Source organism: Acipenser ruthenus, chromosome 2, assembly GCF_902713425.1.
Source record: "Acipenser ruthenus chromosome 2, fAciRut3.2 maternal haplotype, whole genome shotgun sequence".
Classification (NCBI taxonomy): domain Eukaryota; kingdom Metazoa; phylum Chordata; class Actinopteri; order Acipenseriformes; family Acipenseridae; genus Acipenser; species Acipenser ruthenus.
This window is the reverse complement of record NC_081190.1, coordinates 114,514,993-114,538,720: the sequence shown is the minus strand read 5'-3', so window position 1 is coordinate 114,538,720 and position 23,728 is coordinate 114,514,993. Positions and strand designations below refer to the sequence as shown.

Here is a 23,728-nt window from a genome sequence, read left to right as displayed (position 1 = left end):
CTACCAACGCTCACAACATATAAACCTTCTGGAGCTACCTACCAGGGAAGCAAAACGTGTTGGCAGACAGTCTGAGCAGACGCGCAAGTCCATACTAGTGACGACTCTGCGAGGAGGTGGTTCAGCAACTTTCAGAAATGTGGTTGCCCTCAAGTGGATCTCTTCGCGTCCCCTGAAAAATACCCACCTTCAGCTATTCTGCAGCCGCTTCTGTCATCATGGTGCCCAAGCATCAGACGCATTCTCCATTTCCTGGGGGATGGGTCTTCTGTACGCTTTCCCACATTTCCCCCTCATTCCAAAGGTGTAGGAAGTGGACAGAGACCAGGCGCAGGTGATATTGGTAGCACCTTTCTGGACCAAAAGCTTTTGCTTCCCCGCTGTCCTAAACATGGCACAACAGGGACCAGTTCATCTACCCATCAGGAGAGACCTACTGTCTCTGGATCAGGGGGGAGTACTCTATGGAAACCCCTGGTACTTCCAGTTAGCAGCATGGCTGCTGAAAGGCACAGATTCTCAGTTAGGCATGGCCGAAATAGTGACTGAGGTTCTGCTGGCAGCAAAGCAAGAAATCTACCCATGAATGTTATTCTACAGAATGGTCAGAATTTGTGACTTTGTGCAGATCAAAGGCCGTTGCTCCTGTTTCTATATCGCTGTCGGATTTCTTGAATTTGAGACACCTGATGGATAGAGGTCTCACTGTTTCATTTATTAACCATTTGCGGTCCATTGTCGGACTGGGTCCGACATTGCAATTATTCCTCACAGGTCCTTTGTCGGACTGGGTCCGACATCATTATAGCAACGCAATAAACGGGTGTCTAGTCGTTTTTTCTCTGAAAAAAGCAGAGAAAACCATTCAATTGCCGAGTGGGAGCGACAAGAGCCAAGACAAGTCGGGGGGGAAAAAAAAAAAAAAAAAAAGGCGTATCTCATGAATTAGTCATACATGGTATCAGGTATCAGATAACGGTGGCGGTCTGAAGTAAACAAGTTGGCTGACTGAATCAGCGCACAGAAAACACGGACATTTGCAGAGCTTTTTTGAGATGTTATAGTAATAAAATAATGACTTGGATCGCATTATTGAGGAGTTTGGTGATAAAGCGAGTGATCCGGAGATGATCGATCGGTATGTACGACTATTATTATTATTATTATTATTATTATTATTATTTATTTCTTACATAGGTGAACGCTATAGCAAACGAAAGGGTGGGGTGGGGCTGGAGATGCCTAGTGAGTGCTTTGTTGATATGCAGGGCCATTTAAACCCGTTTGACTGTGAAAAAAAATACTTTTAAACAGCGCGTCTAAAATTAACTGCGCGTGTGAAAATTAATTAGACCTGGCGTGCCTGACGCGCAATTAATAAATGGACCGCAAAGGGTTAAAGTCTATTCAGCTGCAATCTCTAGCTTCCTGCCAGGATGGGCTGGTGTATCGGCAGGATCCCATCCATTAGTGAGTAGGTTCTTCAAGGGGCTCTTACATCTGAGACCCACCTCACGTCACGTACCCCAGTGGAGGTTGTCTCTTGTACTGAGGCGTCTCATGCATCCTCCATTTGAGTCTGTGGCATCAGCCAATGTGAAACACCTCACTTTGAAAACGGCTTTCCTGGCTGGGATTATATCGGCTCGCTGTGTCAGTGAACTGCAGGGCCCTAGTCATTGATGAGCCATACTTGCAGTTTTTTAATGACAGGATCGTCTGCCGACCTAATCCTTCTTTTCTTCCTAAAGTGGTCTCTGAGTTTCACCTATCACAAGCGATAATCATACCAGAATTTCATCCTCCACCTCATCAGTCGGAGTAGGATAAGGAATTGCATCTGCTGGATGTCAGACAGGCACTATTGATCTACATATCCAGAACCAATTCCCTTCGGAATAGTGGTCAGCTGTTCATCTCATTTGCCCCTCTCCTTAAGGGCAGACCAGTGACAAAAAGACAATGGCAGCAAGGACTGTATCAAGCTCTGTTATGAATTTAAAGGAAGACCGCTAGTGAAGCACGTCAAGGCTCATTCTCTTGGGTGCGGCTACTTCCTGGGCAAATATTAGGAATGTTCCTATTGCTGATATTTGTTTGGCAGCAACTTGGTCATCCTCTCACACGTTCATGAAACATTATCTTGGATGTTTCCACCTCTCACCAGTTTTCTCACACGGTTTTATCCATTGTATGGGATAAGTTTTAAACAGAATTCACAGTTCTCCTTTTCACCTCCCTTTCCTTTTTTATTCTTTGGTTATACTATCCGGTGGGGGTGATGTTATGATGCACCAATATAAAAGACGATCTTCTGGGAGAAGGGGGCGGTTTGTCCATGTTTTTTCCTCGCCCAACAGCAGAAAAGTTCCAATGTTGTGTGAAGTCCACTCCGAACTGGAAGAAACTCATTTACAGGTAAATTCTGTCATAAATGATATATATATATATTTTTTTTTTCTTTTATTAATTGTCACAATCTTACAATTCTGGGGTGATGCAAAACTTGTATTTATTTATTTACATTTGTATAGCGCTTTTATACAGGGGTATCTCAAAGCACTGTACGAAACATAGCAAAGAGAATGATACATTAAGATAAAACCATACATTAGTATAACATAATACATATACATCTACCACTGTCTGATCATAAGACAGATTAATTACAGTGTAGAATAAGTGTCAAATAAATATATATAAATACAGGTGCCAATATAGCCATACATGTATACACTTTTACATAAGTACTAATAAAAAAAGTAAAATAAAATGCAGTGATGCAATAATAGCACAATAAAAGCAGCAATTAAGTTACATTCAAAAACCCAGAATAGAGCCCTGCGGAACACCGCAGGTAACTTCTGACAAATCTGATTGTGTCTCCCCGACAGAGACATACTGGAACCTATCGGAAAGATAAGACCTAAACCAGGATAGAACACCTCCAATCAACCCCACTAAACTTTCAAGCCGATTTAATAGAATGGAATGATCGACGCTGTCAAAAGCAGCACTAAGAGTCAGCCATAGTCAGAATAATCAATAAATCATTTACTACCCTAACAAGGGCCATCTCTGTGCTGTGTGCATCATGAAATCCAGATTTAAATTTCTCAAATACAGTATTACAAACTAGAAATGTATGTAATTGGTCAGAAACAACTCTCTCTAAAACCTTGACTAAAAATGGGCGATTGGATATTGGCCTATAGTTACTAAGTGCTTTAGGATCGAGGTTGGTTTTTTGAGCAAATGCTTTACCACCGTGACCTTAAATGCAGAGGGAACTCTACCAGAGAAAAGTGATTCATTTATAATTGATAAGATGCGTGTATTAATGGCACAAAATACATCTCTTAATTATTTTGGTAGGATTGGATCAAGGGAACACGTATTAGGTCTCATACACGTAACTAATGCCATCAGGTCTTGTAAAGTAATCGCACAGAAAAAGCCTCCATTGTAATTCTATCAGGTCTAGTTATTCAGGTAAAGAAGAATGGTCCACACTAGAAGGATTCTGAGAAGTATGATCTAAATAATTTAAGAAATCATTACAACTAATATTAGACCCAGTAGTGAAGGCAGTAGTATTAGTAGGGATATATAGACGCAAAAAGAAAGCTAGGATTATTTTTTATTTGTTTCAATCAGGTTGGAGTAGTATAAGGATCTAGCTTGGGATAGAGCCTTCCTATATTTAACCTGATGGTTTTTCCAAGCAAGGTAATGAACATGCAGATTGGTACCCTACCATCTGCGTTCCAGTTTACGAGCCTCACAGTAAACGTATACGAGTCGAGTCCTTGAACCACGGTGTGCTTCTTTTGGAATGCACCCTCCGAGTTTTAACTGGTGCTACAGTATCCAAAATCTTAGTCATAGAGATATTGTAGGTATTAACCATCTCATCTAAGGACTGATTAACTGGTGATAACCAAGTTTAAAATCTTTACAGTAGTTGATGGATTAATTACCCGAGTTTTGATTGTACAATCCTGGCTCTACAGCTTTGTGACCTGATTTCCCACCAAATTGCGTTATAAAATAAAGGAAACAATATGCTGTTTTGCAAAATGTGTGTTAACGTATACTGTAGCAAAAACTTACCTTTGATGTGAATGTGAACCTGATCATTTGACCATCTGACTGAGTGGTCGACACAGCTCATGAAAAGATCTGCTTGTTGAACTAGTAATGCAACTTACCCCAAAAAGCTCGGACCTTTGCAGTTACTTTTGCTCTGCGTTTAACACTAAAGTTGGACAGATATTTGCTACATGCTTTCTGTAAGGCAAGTGCATTTCCTGTTCGTGTGTTTTCTGTTAAAGCCTCTTGTTCTCGGGAACCATGGTCCCTTTTTTCTAGGCCAGCATCCAACAGTAAAGTTTCAGTCCAAAAGCTGCATATGGAACAGCAGCGGGGCTGCTTGTTGTTGGAAGTGGTCAGAAAGTGCAGTTTCTTTGGCTTTTCTTTTATCATTTTAAAGCTCAGAATGTTAAAGACTGGCACAGCGACTCCACAGAAAGCAGTGTGTGGTTTGTTGTCCTGGAACAACCCATCAGAGGGCCGTGGTGGGCAGATGTTGCACTACCCACGACTGTCTTATCCACAGGAGATCTGCAGATTTGGCATGCACTTCAGGTCTTCTGACATAGACAATAACTTTGAGCTTAAACTGCCATTGGTAGTGTTGTCTTAACCAATTTCCTTCTTTCAGTCTGTTGCTCCTTTTCTTAGAACAAGTACCGTATACATCATTAACAGCAGTACCATTTCAATAATTCATTTTTTCTTACCTCTTATCCATTGAAATCAGCAGCTTTTACTTGTCTTACCCATTTAACACTCGGCTTTTGCTTAAGCGACAGTGCCCGTCGATGAAGGCTCTACTGTGTGGTAGTTGACAGTGACTGGAGTTATGCGTCCACACAGTAGAGCCTACATCGAGAGGGCACTATCGCTATTAGAAAACGTTTTGTTCGCATTATTTTCTTTATAAAAAAAACGTAGGTTTACCTTGATTTGTGGGGTACCCTTCCACTGAAGTTTTTGGAAAATAATCCAGAAAATACAGGACTAGTTGCTTTTGTTGGTGCAAAGTATTGATTGGCTGGTTTTGGTGGATAATAAAATAAATTTGAACCTATTCTGTCTTTTGTTTGGTATTTTTGCTGTACAATAGAAGCTTTCAATACAGCAAGTCAAATAAAAAATCTGGCATTTACGCGGATTGATTTTTAAATTTGATTCACAGGTGATGATTTGCTGTTTCCAGTGCATCTACTGTTTACTAGAAGCCCGCTGGAAGCTTATTTGCTGATGATACTGAATCATTTTCTAATGTATTTATGCCAAAGGTGTTCGACTGGAGTTAAGGCTTTGAGCATGTCGTGTGTTTTTTTGTTTTTTTTGTTTGACAGTTTCTAATGATTTTATTGACAAATGCTTGAGGTATTAAATTGGAAATACTTAATCTATAAATTGTTTGATATGATTTTTTTTAATTTACATTTTTATAAGCCATTATTAATACAAATACTAAACACATAAGGTGAATTTCTGCAGTTTTTTGCATATTTCCCCGCAGATTTGGACTAACTACTCATTAGGAGGTCTACAGGTATTATCTCTGTTTGTGCTGTAAAGCCAACTTTATCTTTTTAATCACAAACAAAGCAACAGATGTTGCCTAGCTACTGAGCCCAGAGGAAAGGCCAAGTCTGTGCGTAGCCTTGTCGGGTGCCTGACCATGAGGAAGTAAAATAACTCGGTCGATTTTCCTCCCAAACCCACAAGTGTGCAAAAGTATATGCTGTAGTGTCTATTAGGTGACCAACTATGGCTTGAGTCACTGCCATGCCTTTCTGTTCTTACTTTTATGTATTGTGTACTTTTTTCAATGCAAATGTCATTATAGCGTAAAATAGTTTCTTTCTTTGTCATTGTCTTTGCATACTTGACTTAAACAGGAAATCATGGAAAGAGGTTACATATATGACTATATAGATACACATGACTGAAAGTGAAAGTTTATTATGGTCAAACTAGAGAAACTAACTTTAAAAAACCACTGGAAGGGATTTTTTTTTGACAGTTATCTATATTTATGTCACAACTGTAGTGCAAAGCTTTAAAGTAAAAGACGTGGGTGTGTAGTGTCTGAGCCAATAAGAACCCCCTTCTGCTATGGGTTTTTTGTATCGGTATTAATCTGTGTTTTTTTCAGAGAAAGCTATAAGGTTTGTAATTTGCAGAGATGGAAAATGTACATTTGCACAAAACTTCCTCTTTGACTCATCAACTATTTCTGTTCATTGTTTGCAAGTTTAACCTATGGTAAGCTTTGTATCCATAGCAAACTTGTAGCTTACTGTACATAACACTAATTGGTTTGTATTATTGTAATATATTTAAGCATCTATAAACATTCAGTAGTGCTGAATTTAGAAACACTAGAAGAAACTAAAATGAATGTAAGCTTGATGAGATTGCAAAGAAATCACAGGTCTTATCATGCACAAGCAAAATATTGAAATCACTAAAGGGCGCCATAGCACATTGTCATGAGACCATAAACAGATTGCAATACCAGAAAACCGTGTCAGTAATTAATGGAGTTTAAAGTGTTTTCTTTCATCTGCTGACCTTACATTTTCTGTTCATGTGAACTCTCCTCCTCAAATAAAATGCCTCAACGTGCAGTGCCGCTAGTTAAACTGACAATATTAGTGGTCCTTGTTTCTTTTTCGACCTGAAAAAAGAAACAAGGACCAGGGGTCACAAATGGAGATTAGATAAAGGGGCATTCAGAACAAAAAAAATAGGAGGCACAATTATTATTTATTTATTTACCTCCAATTTGGAGTGCCCAATTATGTTTTTTTTGCCGGTTTCCCGTCCCCCACCCAGGGAGTCGGCGCTAGCAAATCTCAGCCTCTTTGCACAGCCCGGACTGGAACTGGCGTTCCTGTTCATGCGTTCCTGAAATGCATTTGCCCAAAATGGTGTCCCATCCATCAGATACTAAACGATAAGTTGTTAACACAAAGGCTAATAAACTCAAGGGATGTGCATTTCGTTACATTTTTATGAATGTTTAAACTTTATGCTATATGCTATGAACGAATCGCTATAGGTGTCAAGAAGGTGTTCTTCTAAGTGAAGTTCTCGTTCCTTTAGCCGGAGCATTTACAATGGGGAAAAATCGGTTTCACCCAAAGTGTCTTTCCTTAGGCGAAGCGTTCTCTAGGCGGTGTTCCATGGAGACTACTGTACTTGTATAGTCAGAAGATGCTGACTACTTAGCAAAAAAAACTTCTGATTGACAGCTGCTTCGCCATATTGTCACAGACACTGGTTTGGTGCCAGAAACGTCTGAAAGTAAATATTCTTCTTAATATTGCTGTGCAAGCCAAATATGAGGCTTATTGCTGCCACATACAGGACTGGAGCTTAATCAAGGCTGTTATATTCCAGAACAGTTTTTTTAACAAGCATTTTAAGGTCATTTTGCTGCAGTGTAATAGATTACCACGAATATGCATGTCTGTGTCCCTTTCTATGCGTCCTGTGAACGCAAGACAAAATATTTTTCCATCCAATGGATTTATTTTGCATCTAGGACGCTAAATTTTGCATTAACATGACCTCTGATTTGTGTTAGTGTTCTGCAATTCCTCATTTAGGGAGCCTCGATGCGATACCATGCACAGTATCGTGATATTCGATACTATCACGATACTTTGGGTCTTATGTCCGTTACATGTTAAATGACTGCCTCATTTCTTTTTTTGCAATTGCAAAGTGCGTAAGAGGCTAATACACAGTTAACAATGCTACAACATGGAGGAATGCTTGCTGTTTAAATATTTCCAGTTCCAGTGTATTCAAAGGTCATTGCCACCGACTCTAAAATTCAGATAAAACTGGTAAGAAAGCCCAACATTTGGTGCAAGAGACACCATTTTATTTATTTCTTACATATAAAAAGAGAACTCTGGCGTTTTCGGCCAGCTTCAAATATTTCAATTAGAAGGAATCTCTTCATTCTTATATATAACAAAATAACACAGAAATACTTTCCTTGCAGCAGACTTTTTATAGCTAGGCCAGATGTTTTACTTATCTTACAAGTGCTGTAAAAATGTGAGCAAGGAATGAAAAAATGAAGCACTGTTGTGGAAGCTGACTCACATGGATACTTCAAGAAATGGCTTGGTGAGGTTCTTGCTTGGATCAATAAACAACCAAATTAGCAAGATGGGCCAAATGGACCACTCCTTGTTTGTAGCATTTCTTATGTTTTTAAAAAGTCACATACAACATAATACCTCCATGAATCTATACTGTTCAAATATTTTAGAAAGTAAAACCAGTAAACAGAGTATACATGCTAAACTAGACTAGCCTGATTGATTCATGACACCTATTATTTGTTTATTTATTTTTAAATGAACACTAATACATTGCATTAAGGAATACACACAAACGTTGTATTCCTTAATTGTAAACACTGTGCATTAATTTTACAATTTTATAGTGTTAGAAATTTTGAAAATCACCACTTCCAAATAATTTTAATAGAATTAGGTCAGCGGATAAAAAAAATGTATTTCTGGCAAAGAACTGCTTCTGATCGTACTAAAAACACTGCTAGCATACGCAAAGCAAGTGAAAAATTCAGAGTTAAGCATTATATTTAATGCTACATTTCTAAAACAAACAGCTACTAATGTAGATTGGAACATAATTGGAACATAATTCTGTCGTATTCAAGCCAAATGTCTCCATCAAAGCAACGTCCCAGTGCACCTTAAATAAGAACATAAGACATTTTATTAGCAGGAAAGTAAATTAGACAAAAGACACCACTCTGGCTACTGTAATAAACCAAGTGCTTTTTATTGCTTTCATGCTGAACCTGCAGCCGTCTGCATTGGCGGATTTTTGCAGTGTGACTCGGAAGCTTCTTAAGGTCCTGTGCTTTCTTCTGCAGGTGAAGCATCATATTGATCCTGTTAGGGAATCTGACCTGCTGGCAATGAAGTCTGTATTCATTCTGGTCTTTCCACTGCTCATGCATGCATTTCAAAACACAGGAGTTCCACAGCTATCACATTACATGCACATAAAATACAGATTAACACAAAATCCAAAGAATATAAAAACATCGCTAACATCTGGCATGTGGTACAGTTTTAATGACCTGTCTGCAAAGTATATTTTTTGCAGCTTATAGCAAATGTACTGTAATGACGAAATAAACAAGCATCAATGAACTTCCTTTTGATCAGCTTTAGCACATTCCTGTTTTATTTATCTGTTACCTGTTATCTGTTATTTGTTATGCTGTGACTGCTTCTTTTTATAAGTAATACACACTGGGGATTCACTTACTTAAACTAAAAGAACTGAAGAAACAACCGTCAAATAAAAAAGTAAACTTCGGCAAAGAGATCGGGGTGGCGATCTGAAAGATCTTTCAATAAATTGGTGGTGTTCCCTCCATTGTTTTTCACTTTCTTTAAAACACTTTTGCCATTTTGGCTGTCTGCCTTCCAGCCAGATTGTTGTTGTCATCTGGCTGAAATCACAAATAGTTCCACACCAAGCTTCTTTCTCCGGCACTCGGAGGCAGTGTGGTCCAGTGGTTAAAATCCAGGGCTTGTAAGCAGAAGGTCACCAGTTCAAATCCCACCTCTGCCGCTGACTGACTCACTGTGTGACCCTGAGCAAGTCACTTAACCTCCTTGTGGCCCATATATATATCACTGCAGTAATTTCATTTTCCCAGAATGCGCAGGGCAGTTGGTCACTAAGTGGAAATGAGTAAAATGAGTTAATATTGTTATTAAAGCACACAATTACAGAGTTTTGTTTTAAAAGCTAAAAATAACCACGGCATCAAAAAATCGTGATACTTTGACATTTTTATTTTACCCCGATTTCTGGGTATCATGGATTTTGGTATCATGATATACCGTAGGTATCGCTAATTTGTATACAGAAAGTTAAAAAAGTTGCATTTATTTTTGCACAATCTGGGAGGAGGGGTTGTTTCCAGTAAATATCTAATGTAGTACAGCAAGGACATTACTCACCCATACATTGCATCTAATTTAAATTGTAATTGTGAAACCAATGCTTGCTTCCGTTTGATATGCCTGCCCAGGATCCCCACAGCGACAGTATTATTTGAAATAGTGTATTTACTTTTTGCTTTCATGCTTACTTACAGGAAATTTGGGGAGCGACCTCAGCCGCAACGCCTAACCAGGTAAGATTTTATTTATGTACACCCCCCCACCTTATACTCCTCCTTCTCTCCTTGTTTTTATGTTTGAATTTGAGATGTGTACAGTAGATTTTATGTACAGTAGATTTTACAAGCACCACACTATCTTCAGAACATTAAAACCTCCTTTTTTATGGTCTAGTGGTTTTCAACCAGAAGAGGACCTGAGGACCAGTGTTGAAAACCACGTCAGTGAATCTGACTGGAAACTATATGGTTTTAGGAAATTAAGAGAAGATTCTTGATTTAATGTCACAAGTATTGATTGATTTTACAAGGTGCTGTTGATAACATTATCTGAATGGAAACCATTAAAACTTTATCTGGCCTAATGAATGGTCTTAACAGGGGCTGTAGCTTTAGAACTGCATTTCGTGTGACTTGGCTTTACATTTAAAATATGATGTACATACAGTCTGCTTAATGGCCAGTTCAATAGCACTTGAATTACATAACTGCCTTATTCTTATTTTCAAATCAAAATGGAAAACTTAAAATAGATTTTTAAACAGGAAAATGTATCCCACACAGTTGTGTATTGATGACAGGAAATGTAATTGTTGTCCATTTGAACTTAATTGTGCACTTTTTTGGATATTTGAAAATAATTTTAGTTTGAGTTTAAATAACAAAACAGAAAGAAGCAAACTGTTACCTAATCTGAATTGTTTTGCCGCGGAGCTTTGGAAATGTAGATAGGATACACATGTCTGTAGTGTCCCTCTTTTAGGTCTCGCCAGTGCTTTAGGTTAATGAGAGATTTGTTTCCAGCTTTTGAAACACTGATGGTCGTGGTTACTCTCTTAACTAAATAAATTCAGCTTTAATTACATAATGTTATAGCAGCCAGATTTCAAAACTTAACACATGCAGCTGTGACCTACATTATAACACACACACATACATATAAGTGCATAGTTTCTTTTAGAGATTCAACTTTATTTTACATTTTGACTTTCATTTGTTTATGAAACTGACATTGTTGACTGTTTCTTATGCATTGTAAGAAAAGACAAGTACTTGACACACATACCTGCAAGCACGCAATTTTTCACCAACCCTTGTTTGTTTTCCAGTTTAACATTCCTTAAAGGTATGGTAGTGTCAGCTGCAGGCGCACAAGCATACTCGCTCCATAAAGCTTTGGGTTTTTAAAAGGTGGATTTGAAAAGTTATGACGTGAGAGACCCAAGAGGAAAGTACTGGGAGGCCCAGAAAAAAGGCAGCTAGAAGTGTTCTCTGAATTAAATAATATTTCATATTTTTCCAGGTGATGTAGGCTGCAGCCACTGTCTGCTTGGCAACAGGTGTTTATTGTTAAACAGTATTTTCTGTCATATGGACAAAGGTAGTTTCCTTTTTTCTGTGTCACCCATTACATGTCTTGCAGAAAAAAAAAAAAAGATCCTTAACCACTTGACTGCCAAAGATACAGGATTTTCTACCTTGATTGATTGATTGATTGATTGTTTGTTTTATTTAACTTGTAAAGGTGTTGGTAATTGTTTAAGGGATTCATCTGTTCAATTGCAGTCGTTCTCTCCACTTAGTTTAACCCTGGAATTGTACTGCTTACTTCAGTGGGCTCAGATTATGATCAGTGAAAAATAATTTAAAGGGAATGAGATGAAGTCATACAGTACTGTACCAGTCATAAACAATTATATATAAATTTGGAATTTCCAATTATTTTTTCTCATCTTGTCCCCAATTTGGAAATGCCAGTTTATTTTTTTATTTCAACCCAATTCACCACTGCCACCCCCACGCTGACTTGAGAGAGACGAAGACAGACACACGCGTCCTCCGTGTGTCGTCAGCTGTCCGCTTCTTTTCACTCTGCAGGCCCGCCATGCAGCCACCTCAGAGCTATAGCGTTGGAGGACCACGCAGCTCTGGGCAACTTAAAGACAGGCCTGCCGGCGCCTGGCCAGTCTACAGGGGTCGCTAGTGTGCGGTGAGCCGAGGACACCCTGGCCGACCTAAGCCCTCCCCACCCTGGCGGTGCTTGGCCAATTGTGCGTCGCCCCCTGGGAGCTCCCTTCCACAGTCGGCAGTGGAATAGCCTGGACTCGAACCGGCGACCTCCAGGCTATAGGGCGCATCCTGCACTCCACGTGGAGTGCCTTTACTGGATGCGCCACTCGGGAGCCCCGGGATGGGAATTTTAAAAGTATAAACTCTAAATTGGTTAAATGGTGAATAATATGCTAGACGTATAACCGGTCACGTGACAGATTTCCCCAAATGCATATTTTTTTATGTAGTCATTTTAGTAATTTATCATCCTGTACAGCTGTCCGTCACGTATCCGACTGTTGTGTTGCCACAGTAAGGGCAGATATTAAAAAAAGGAAGGGCTTTGGCAATTGCCTCCAAGTAGCTTTTCAAATTGGTGCAACAGAAAGATTGACACTGGGGCGGGTTTTATTCTCGGTCAATCTGGCACTTCATTGGTGCACTCTGTGTTCATGCTGTAGTGGGCGTGGTATGGTTCAGCCCACACGGAAAAGTGTTTTTTCTGACATTTGTTATATATTTTAATAAAATTGCATCTCTAAACAAAGGAACAAAGCAAAGGCACGTCAGGAATTATTTTGAGGAACTGGATAAGTAAACCGTGGAATGTAAATAATTATGCCAAACAAAGTTGCCATACCACAAAAACACAAGTTCAATGCTTCATCATTTGAAATGAAAACATTCAGACTTACTGTGGATGGAGTTACTGAATGCAGTAAAAGCAAACATCCATAATAAACAGAGCGCTCTAGATGGCGACTGTGAATGCGTATAACACCATTTTAAAAGGAAGGGTTTTTTTTTTTTCAATATTAATTCAAAGAACGCATAGTATAGTATAAATCAATTATGTATAGGCTTTAATTTACCAGTACACTGTTACGCAAATTCCTTTATCTATGTAATTTACCAACAGAAGGGGATATGAAAAAATCTTGTTTTGTGGCACCGATCCCTCAACAGTAGAGTTAATATAACAATATATTGGAATCTGTGCATTTGATAGATTCTGTAACACGTGTAAGGTGTGTTTTTGTTTAATTATTATTATTGGTTTTGTTTTGTTCCATAAATGTAATATAATGTAAAAATAAATAAATAATACATTAAAAAAAGGTTTAGTTTAATTTATTCACTTTGTGCCAACAGAGCCAGCACATGTACAACTTATTAGCGCAGTACAAATACAAAGAGAGACATTTACTAAGAAAAAAACAATAATACACCCTGGGATCCTTCAAGAAGCTGCTTGATGAGATTCTGGGATCCATAAGCTACTAACAACCAAATGAGCAAGATGGGCTGAATGGCCTCCTCTCGTTTGTAAACTTTCTTATGTTCTTAAATGCTTTTATAAAGACCAAATTCCCATTGGGCTTTTTTTTTTTTTTATATACAAATCTACTGGTTCATCAACGAATGCCCATAAATTAACTGATCAAAAATTTGAATCAAGTGACAGACCTAATTTCAGTATATACTTTGGTGTGTACATGTTGTTGTGTTGTGTGTGTTGTTTTTTTTTTTTTTTATAACTTTGTAGTTAAGTCTTTGATGTTAAAACGTTATTTGCCTATTTAGGTGTTCTTTACTTTGGGAAATGCTAACCAGGGCTGTCTGTATACATCAGAATGTAATATGAAGAGAGTGTGTTTGTGTTTGTGTATGTAGATATGGGTTAAAAGTTTTAAACGCTGACATCTGCATAGCATTTATACATTCATAAAAATGTACCAAAAGCACATCCTTTTATATATATACAGACGTGCTCAAATTTGTTGGTACCCTTACAGCTCATTGAAATAATGCTTCATTCCTCCTGAAAAGTGATGAAATTAAAAGCTATTTTATCATGTATACTTGCATGCCTTTGGTATGTCATAGAATAAAGCAAAGAAGCTGTGAAAAGAGATGAATTATTGCTTATTCTACAAAGATATTCTAAAATGACCTGGACACATTTGTTGGTACCCCTTAGAAACGATAATAAATAATTGGATTATAGTGATATTTCAAACTAATTAGTTTCTTTAAATTAGTATCACACATGTCTCCAATCTTGTAATCAGTCATTCAGCCTATTTAAATGGAGAAAAGTAGTCACTGTGCTGTTTGGTATCATTGTGTGCACCACACTGAACATGGACCAGAGAAAGCAAAGGAGAGAGTTGTCTGAGGAGATCAGAAAGAAAATAATAGACAAGCATGGTAAAGGTAAAGGCTACAAGACCATCTCCAAGCAGCTTGATGTTCCTGTGACAACAGTTGCAAATATTATTAAGAAGTTTAAGGTCCATGGAACTGTAGCCAACCTCCCTGGGCGCGGCCGCAAGAGGAAAATCGACCCCAGAGTGAACAGAAGGATAGTGTGAATGGTAGAAAAAGAACCAAGGATAACTGCCAAAGAGATACAAGCTGAACTCCAAGGTGAAGGTACGTCAGTTTCTGATTGCACCATCCGTCGCTTTTTGAGCAAAAGTGGGCTCCATGGAAGAAGACCCAGGAGGACTCCACTTTTGAAAGAAAAACATAAAAAAGCCAGACTGGAATTTGCTAAAATGCATATTGACAAGCCACAATCCTTCTGGGAGAATGTCCTTTGGACAGATGAGTCAAAACTGGAGCTTTTTGGCAAGTCACATCAGCTCTATGTTCACAGACGAAAAAATGAAGCTTTCAAAGAAAAGAACACCATACCTACAGTGAAACATGGAGGAGGCTCGGTTATGTTTTGGGGCTGCTTTGCTGCGCCTGGCACAGGGTGCCTTGAATCTGTGCAGGGCACAATGAAATCTCAAGACTATCAAGGCATTCTGGAGCGAAACGTACTGCCCAGTGTCAGAAAGCTCTGTCTCAGTTGCAGGTCATGGGTCCTCCAACAGGATAATGACCCAAAACACACAGCTAAAAGCACCCAAGAATGGATAAGAACAAAACATTGGACTATTCTGAAGTGGCCTTCTATGAGTCCTGATCTGAATCCTATCGAACATCTATGGAAAGAGTTGAAACTTGCAGTCTGGAGAAGGCACCCATCAAACCTGAGACAGCTGGAGCAGTTTGCTCAGGAAGAGTGGGCCAAACTACCTGTTAACAGGTGCAGAAGTCTCATTGAGAGCTACAGAAAACGTTTGATTGCAGTGATTGCCTCTAAAGGTTGTGCAACAAAATATTAGGTTAGCGGTCCCATCATTTTTGTCCATGCCATTTTCATTTATTTTCTTATTTACAATATTATGTTGAATAAAAAATCAAAAGCAAAGTCTGATTTCTATTAAATATGGAATAAACAATGGTGGATGCCAATTACTTTTGTCAGTTTCAAGTTATTTCAGAGAAAATTGTGCATTCTTCGTTTTTTGTGGAGGGGTACCAACAAATTTGAGCATGTCTGTGTGTTGTGTGCGTGTGTATATATATATATATATATATAGATATATATATATATATATATATATATAGATATATAGATATATAGATATATATATAGATATATAGATATATATATATAGATATATAGATATATAGATATATATATATATAGATAGATAGATTATTATATAGATAGATAGATAGATAGATAGATAGATAGATATATATATATATATCTATGTGTATATAGATATATAGAGATAGAGATAATCAGGGGTGTGCAATTTTTGAAAAAAATTCTGTCCAAGGGACAAAATGCTAGAAAAATCTATTTGTCCTTAAAAATCTTCTTGCCCCCTCCCTGTCACGCAAAACACACATAAAAAAGTAGAATATAACTTGTAGGATTTGGGCTTTATAGAACAGTGGACACAATCAATCAATTAGTGATTAACAGGGGCGGATCTAGCCTGTAGCTTGACGGGTTCATTAAATTCTTCAAGATACACAAAAGGTTCCCTGTGACCCCACCTCAACAAATGTATAACATACTTTAAGGAAATGTTCCTTTCAGTGCAGTTTGGAACACATTTGCTAGCAACTTTAAGTAACATACTAAGAGTACAACTATAATGAGCAAAATTTAGAGTTATTCAAATATGAAAATAGCATCTGCCTGTTTTTTTCCCACTCTTTCTCTATAAGCTGAATCCAACTCCTGATGTACAGGTTTTAGTTTGTTGCATCACAGATACGAAATCATTGCCAACTATTACTGCTGCTTTGTGGAATTCAGATTTTTCTTGACATTCTTTCAGTTTTGTAACTGCTGAACCCCAGATTTTTAAAAGGTTTGTGTATAACCTGTCAAGTTTCTCTACAAGTTTACAGTAGCCAGTAGCCTACTACATCAAATTCTGCTTAGACAAAAATGTTTTTTCTTTTGTTTATTTTTATTCTATACTTTTTTTAAACAGTGTACAACATTTTATAGGTGGGTTTCCTCATCTAACATCTTGTTCCATGATGGCTAACTGGAACACTGCTGCAGCAGGGTGATCCTGGTTTCATACCCTGATGGCATTTAATACATAATACATACATTAATTAATACATAACATAATGTTTATACAGAATCTAGGTAACTATCTGGTCGGGCGCCAGCTGGCTCTTTGCATAGTTCATTTTCAGACCCAGCCGATGTAGATGGTTGGTGACGAGCTCTGTGTTCGTGCACTTCTACTGGAGACCCAGCGCAAATGAGCCAGTCATCCAGATAGTTGAGGACTGATCCCACTGAGTCTCAACGTGGCCAATATAGATTCCATGCATTTTGTAAAAACACATGGGGCCAGAGAGAGGCAGAATGCAGAACTGGTACGCTGTTCCCTGAAAAGCAAACTGCAGATATTTCCTGTGCGCTGGTTTTATGGGGATGTGGAAATAGGCATCCTTTAGGTTCACCATTGTGAACCAATCGCCTGGCCTCATCGTCTGCAACAGCCATTGCGAAGTCAGCATCTTGAACTGTCTCCGACTCTGATTACAGGTTTACTTTTCTGAGATCGAGGATTGGTTTGAGGCCGCCATCCCTTTTGGCACCAGAAAATACCTGGAATAGAACCCCCCGTTCTTGTTGGATGGGTCTACTATGCAAATGGACCACTTTTGCAGCACGACTGCTACCTCCTGTGCACCTGAGTGATGACTTGTGGGTCTGTGACAGTTGTTATCATCACTGTCAGCAGAGCTTCCTGGGCATAAGCTCTGCTGAGTCTGAGCTCCGCCCCTCTCCTGCTTCCGCACAGCTGGACTCACTGGAAGGGAAGGCAGACAGGCCCGCTTCGTAATGCCGTGGAGACTTCGGTCAGGGTATTGTGCACAATATTCATTAACTGTTTTCCTCTTGCGTCCCATTTTCAAATCAAACTAGTAACTCGCTGTATACCTGTAGCAAACTCTTACCTATACCTTAACCCGCTAATTTCAAAGTAGGCGCTTAAAATGACAGGCACTGTAGCTGGCAAATGAAAGTGCGCGGGCAGTGCAGGTCTTGATGATTGACAGTCATTTAAACGAATGAGAACATTCTACAGCTGCTTCAGCAAAAGAGATCTATCAGAATAGGATGAAATGTACAGTAGCCAACTAAGGGACCACGGAGATGACTGACAGCGACCCCTAGCCATTCAGAGTGGAACGGAGACGGGACAGGCAGCAAGTATAAAAACAACGCAAGCCTAATTATAAACATTGGTCAGTCTTCATGTTTTAATAGTTTCACAAATCAATGGATTGTGCATGTGCAATAAATAACTAATATAACTTCTGTTCAAATCTAGTAAAAAAAAAAATATGATTAAATACAAAATACTACAGATTCAAAACTTGGCAGATTACAGTATTCTGAAGTACAGGGTTAAATACAGTAAAATAGGGGGCAGATAAGAGCAAATAAAGCACGTTTAACCCTTTGCGGTCCATTTATTAAATGCGCGTCAGGCACGTCAGGTCTAATTAATTTTCACACGCGCAGTTAATTTTAGACGCGCTGTTTAAAAATATTTTTTTCCACAGTCAAACGGGTTTAAATGGCCCTGCATATCAACAAAGCACTCACTAGGCATCTCCAGCCCCACCCCACCCTTTCGTTTGCTATAGCGTTCACCTATGTAAGAAATAAATGATAATAATAATAATAATAATAGTCATACATACCGATCGATCATCTCCGGATCACTCGTTTTATCACCAAACTCCTCAATAATTCGATCCAAGTCATTATTTTATTACTATAACATCTCAAAAAAGCTCTACAAATGTCCATGATAGTCTCTGTGCGCTGACGCACTCAGCCAGCTTGTTTACTTACAACCCGCCCCGTTATCTGATACCAGATACCATGTATGACTAATCATGAGATACGCCTTTTTTTTTCGACTTGTCTCGGCTCTTGTCGCTCCCACTCGGCAATTGAATGGTTTTCTCTGCTTTTTCCGGAGAAAAAACGACTAGAAACCCGTTTTTTGCGTTGCTATAATGATGTCGGACCCAGTGATCAACAGTGTCAAAGGCAGCAGAGAGGTCGAGGAGAATTAGGACAGAGGAGAGAGAGGCAGCTCGGGCACACTTTAGTGAGTTGGTGACAGACAGGAGGGCGGTTTCAGTGGAGTGAGCAGAGCGGAAGCCAGATTGGAGAGGGTCGAGCAGAGAGTGGTTGGACAGGAAAGCAGAGAGCTGGCGGTGTACAGTCCGCTCGAGGGTTTTGGAGTTTTAAAGCACTTCACCCCAATATTGAAACAAAAAACAGTACTCATCCTCACAGACAACACCACAGCAGTAAAGTACATAAACCATCAGGGAGGCACAAGATCAAAGGACCTTTGCACTCTCGCCATAAACATCTGGAACTGGTGCAGAACACAGGACATCTCCTATAAAAGCAACTTGCTTACCAGGACTTGACAACAGCGTTGCAGACCTACTCAGCTGAGTAATGGCACCCCATGAATGGAGGATTCGTTCTCGTTTTCATCCCAATTTGGAAAGCCCAGTTCTTTTTCTTATTTCAACTCGACTCACTGCTGCCACTCCCACACTGACTCGGGAGAGACGAGGACGAAGACGAACTCACGCGTCTTCTGAAATGTGTGCTGTCAGCCGTCTGCTTCTTTTCACTCTGCAGTCCTGCCATGCAGCCACCTTAGAGCTACAGCGTTGGAGGACCATGTAGCTCTGGGCAGCTTGCAGGCAGGCCCACAGGTGTCCGGCCAGTCTACAGGGGTCGCTAGTGCACGGTGAGTTGAGGACACACTGGCGGGCGGCGTCAGCCAATTGTGCGCCGCCCCCTGGGAACTCTGTCCACGGTTGGCAGTGGAATAGCCTGGACTCGAACCGGTGACCATCATTTACAAAGTCGAAGTGCTGGCACAAATCACACAGAACCCGCACTTTTCAAAATATGCCGTGCACTTACCGCAGATTGTCTTTGGGCATTTGGCACAGCTGTCAACAGTAACCCAGTCTTCTGGCACCAAATGTTCCACAGGCATATAGTAGTACAATAAAAGCTTCTAATTACTCCAATGGCATTGACCACGGATCATGTTGGTGTCCCATCTGCTTCAGTGCCAGATTGTCGTTATCCGTCTTTGCTGCCACAGAATTGATGTTTGGTAAAATGTGCAGTAATTCCAAGCACTGCTTTGCTGTCCTGCATCTTAGAGATCCATTAGCTGCTCTTGACCCCCTGTTTTAAAGTTTTTGGCAGCAAGAATTAAGCAGTCTAAATTGGGATGCACACACAACCCAAACTACCAAATAGTGATCTCTGCCGGCTAAAGTCTGTGTTTCAGATCTGGGAAGCAAGTCAAGTCGGGGGATACAGTTGCAGGTACGTCATTCGACACGCTGGCCAGTATTGGCCCAACTTGCAAGGGAAATGTCATGTATAGTGAGCAAGGTTTTGTTCTTGTTTTATTCTGTGATTCTATTTTTTGTATGTGGAATGTAATAACCGAGAACCAAGAGTACTTTTTTTTTTTTTTTTCATTGTACAATGCCCACTTTTGGGTTCAATTTGACAGTTTTCACTTGCTTGTTCAGCAAAAAAAGCTGAAATAAACCTTACTAATGCTATTACTTGAAACGTGTGTTTGTTTATTGAGAAGGCAGGACAAATACAAGAAAAACAAATGTTTAACTTTAACTACTTTGACATCCTTTGCTTTGTAGTTAATTCACTGGGTTTTTGTGATGAACATTTAGTATTTGAGTAAAGTGCTACGTCTTTCAAGTTATTCATGATGAACAAAGACGACTACGTGCTGATCTGATTGAAGCTGACACCCTGGGATCCTTCAAGAAGCTGCTTGTTGAGATTCTGGGATCAAAAAGCTGCTAACAACCAAACGAGCAAGATGGGCCAAATGGCCTCTTCTCATTTGTAAACCTTCTTATGTTCTTAAGCATTCAGAATTCTAAAATGTCGACCCAGGGGACTTTTTCGACCTGAAAAAAGAAACAAGGACCAGGGGTCACAAATGGAGATTTGATAAAGGGGCATTCAGAACAGAAAATATGAGGCACTTTTTTACACAGAGAATTGAGGGTCTGGAACCAACTCCCCAGTAATGTTGTTGAAGCTGACACCCTGGGATCCTTCAAGAAGTTGCTTGATGAGATTCTGGGATCAATAAGCTACTAACAACCAAACTAGCAAGATGGGCCGAATGGCCTCCCCTCATTTGTAACCTTTCTTATGTTCTTATGCTTAGTCTTTTTTTGGCTTTCTCTACTGCTGATGCAGAAAGTGTAATTGAGTTTAAAAGTATCATATTCTTTTGTCCAAAATAAAACAAAAATCAGTTTGCTTCAATTATTTTGTTCGCATGCTGTGTTTTTTTCGCATGCCAGTTAGATGTTTTACCCCAAAAAACACTTATGGGGTAAAATGACCAAGGAAGTAAAGCAGTAACGGACCGAGACATGTATTTCACATAGTGTAGTACCCAGTGTCATATTTTTAAAATAAAATGCTTGTTTGCTATGACGTGTTTCTTTCAAAACTGCACCTTTTGAGACCTATGCATGAATGCAAGTACGTGCATTCTGGAATTATTTTGTTGGCTACAATTACATTCATGCTTTGTACACAGATGTATTTTTCTTTTAAAGTTCCATGACCTGTATTGTACATTAAAAATGAACTATTTCACTGCAGCATGGCATAAATGATACAGACCATGTGATTGACATAGGGTCTTGATCGATGGTACACAGTTGTATACTGTGCTGCAGTACTTCTCTCAATGTTCCATCACAGGTGGTGAACAGTGGGCATCTTTTAGTGCAACATTCAATTGACCATGTTATTGAGACAAGCCGTGTCTGTACAATGTCGTCTAGGATTCTCTCAGTAGCGTTTCATTACAGGTTGTGTCCAGTAGAAATTAACCTTGTCTCTGCCGCATTGTTTTTAACCTCGATGTATCGGTGATACAGATCTTTTTTTACATTTCCATAGTATTTCATGTTTACAAACCATTTGATCTTGGTCTTCACCCTGAGATTGTGCTACCAGGGGTGAGTTGTTTTCATTCACAACATCTCTCTCGTTGTTGTCTTTGTTTTAGAGAAGCAATGCGGAATTATCTAAAGGAGCGGGGTGATCAGACAGTACTAATTCTTCATGCGAAAGTTGCACAGAAATCATACGGAAATGAAAAAAGGTAAGGCATTGTGGTACTAAAAGAAGAGGTCCTGTTTCTGCTTTCTGTAGATCTTACATTTCATAACAAAGCCATTAATGTTTATTATTCTATGATCCCCAAAGGCAGCAAATTTCTAACGATAAAATATGTTCGTTTTTTCATTATACCTTGTATGTAGGGCTTGACGTTTTTGGGGTTTTATTTTTGATCACATAACGTCCTTTTAAACTTATTTTGAGCTGATTCTGTTTCCTAATTCATATCTTATCTTGACTGAGGCTTATTTTTATTTGAAACCGGCGTGACAAATTAAGTTAATTGCTCATCACTGATCCTAATTATATTTCATTCTTGCAGTCGCCTAGTTTATCCCTGTGCTTTAGGGAATAAAAATCTCAAACCCAGTCCTTAATGAATCGTTTTATTAGGAGCAGAGACAGCTTAACAACTACTAATTAACATTTAAAGGGAAGTAGAGATTTGGAAAATAAAAACCGAAAAGTTCAAGCCCTACTTGTATGTAAAAATATGAATGCTTTAAAGGTTTCATGTTAAAACAGTAAAAACAATAAAAATCCTAAATGGAATAGTATGTTACTAAAAAGTTTAATCATTTATATTATCTTGAAGCAGTGTAAACCAATGTAATTAAATAGTGTATGGGGAAATCAATGTACAAATTAAAATAATTTCAATTTTTTGTTTTTATTGAGGACCGAAATATTTCCACTGCCAATAAAACGTAAGACTGTATTCCCCACCTCCTGAGACTTCTGCCTTCTGTAGCTTAGCCATGAGGTACAGATACATATCGGAAACCAAAAGAATGGTTCTGAAGAGCTTCTCCTTTTCTGCTGTCTCTTTTGGGGGTTTTAGGATGTGAAACTAGACAGAAACATTGCCAAATGTAAAATGCATTTGGGTCGGTGAATACTACTAGTTTCCACCAACCCAGATACAGTTTTTAAAATTTATTATTTTAAAGTTTCATTGTGTATGGGGGTTCCAGAAACACAGCCAGGTGTTTGGTAGGCATTTGCAACAATTAAATCAATTTCCTGATACAAAAATAACTATACTTTCTGTGGCTCATAACATTTTGTCCTGAGGTAGTAAAAAAGTATTGGTAGGAAATGGCTTTCACCAGCAAATTAGACGGCTGTGTGGTCGAGTGGTTAAAGAAAAGGGCTTGTAACCAGGAGGTCCCCGGTTTAAATCCCACCTCAGTCACTGGCTCATTGTGTGACCCTGAGCAAGTCACTTAACCTCCTTGTGCTCCGTCTTTCGGGTGAGACGTAATTGTAAGTGACTGCAGCTGATGCATAGTTCACACACCCTAGTCTGTAAGTCGCCTTGGATAAAGGCGTCTGCTAAATAAATAATAATAATAATAATTAACATGTATGTAGCGATTCCTTTGGGACACAGCTACATGATAAAACAATCAGCTGGCATAATCAGTCTAGTTCAGTGGTTCTCAAACTTTCTGGACCACGCGCCCCTTCCTCTTGTCTGTGGTACTTGACACCCCTCCCCTCCACACACATGCCACTGGCTTCTCTGTGTGTCACTTTCTTTTGCATGAACCAGCAGCCCCCGATCCATCGTAATAGTATTAAACTGAAACACTGCAAATACTAATTTGTGTGCAATGCTCATTAATGTGCACACCATGTAATAAGCCGATAAACAACATACATCACCAGATGGCAGCCGACTTCATCCAGTAATAATATTATTATTTATTTCTTAACCTACGCCCTTATCCAGGGCGACTTACAATTGTTACAAGATATCACATTATTTTTACATAAAATTACCC

At 39.1% G+C, this 23,728-nt stretch overlaps 1 protein-coding gene across 3 annotated transcripts in view; it reads left to right on the top strand.

Moving 5' to 3' along the window:
- The window catches only part of rbpjb (recombination signal binding protein for immunoglobulin kappa J region b), a 55,536-nt gene that overhangs the window by 11,633 nt on the left and 20,175 nt on the right, over positions 1-23,728 (top strand). For 2 of the 3 annotated variants that reach the window (XM_034015218.3, XM_059006494.1), the window contains exons 2-3: positions 10,244-10,282; positions 21,829-21,924. In XM_034015218.3, coding sequence (XP_033871109.1) covers positions 10,244-10,282; positions 21,829-21,924 — 135 coding nt within the window. The remainder of the gene's footprint in view (positions 1-10,243; positions 10,283-21,828; positions 21,925-23,728) is intronic. The other variant, XM_059006493.1, reaches the window with a different exon arrangement.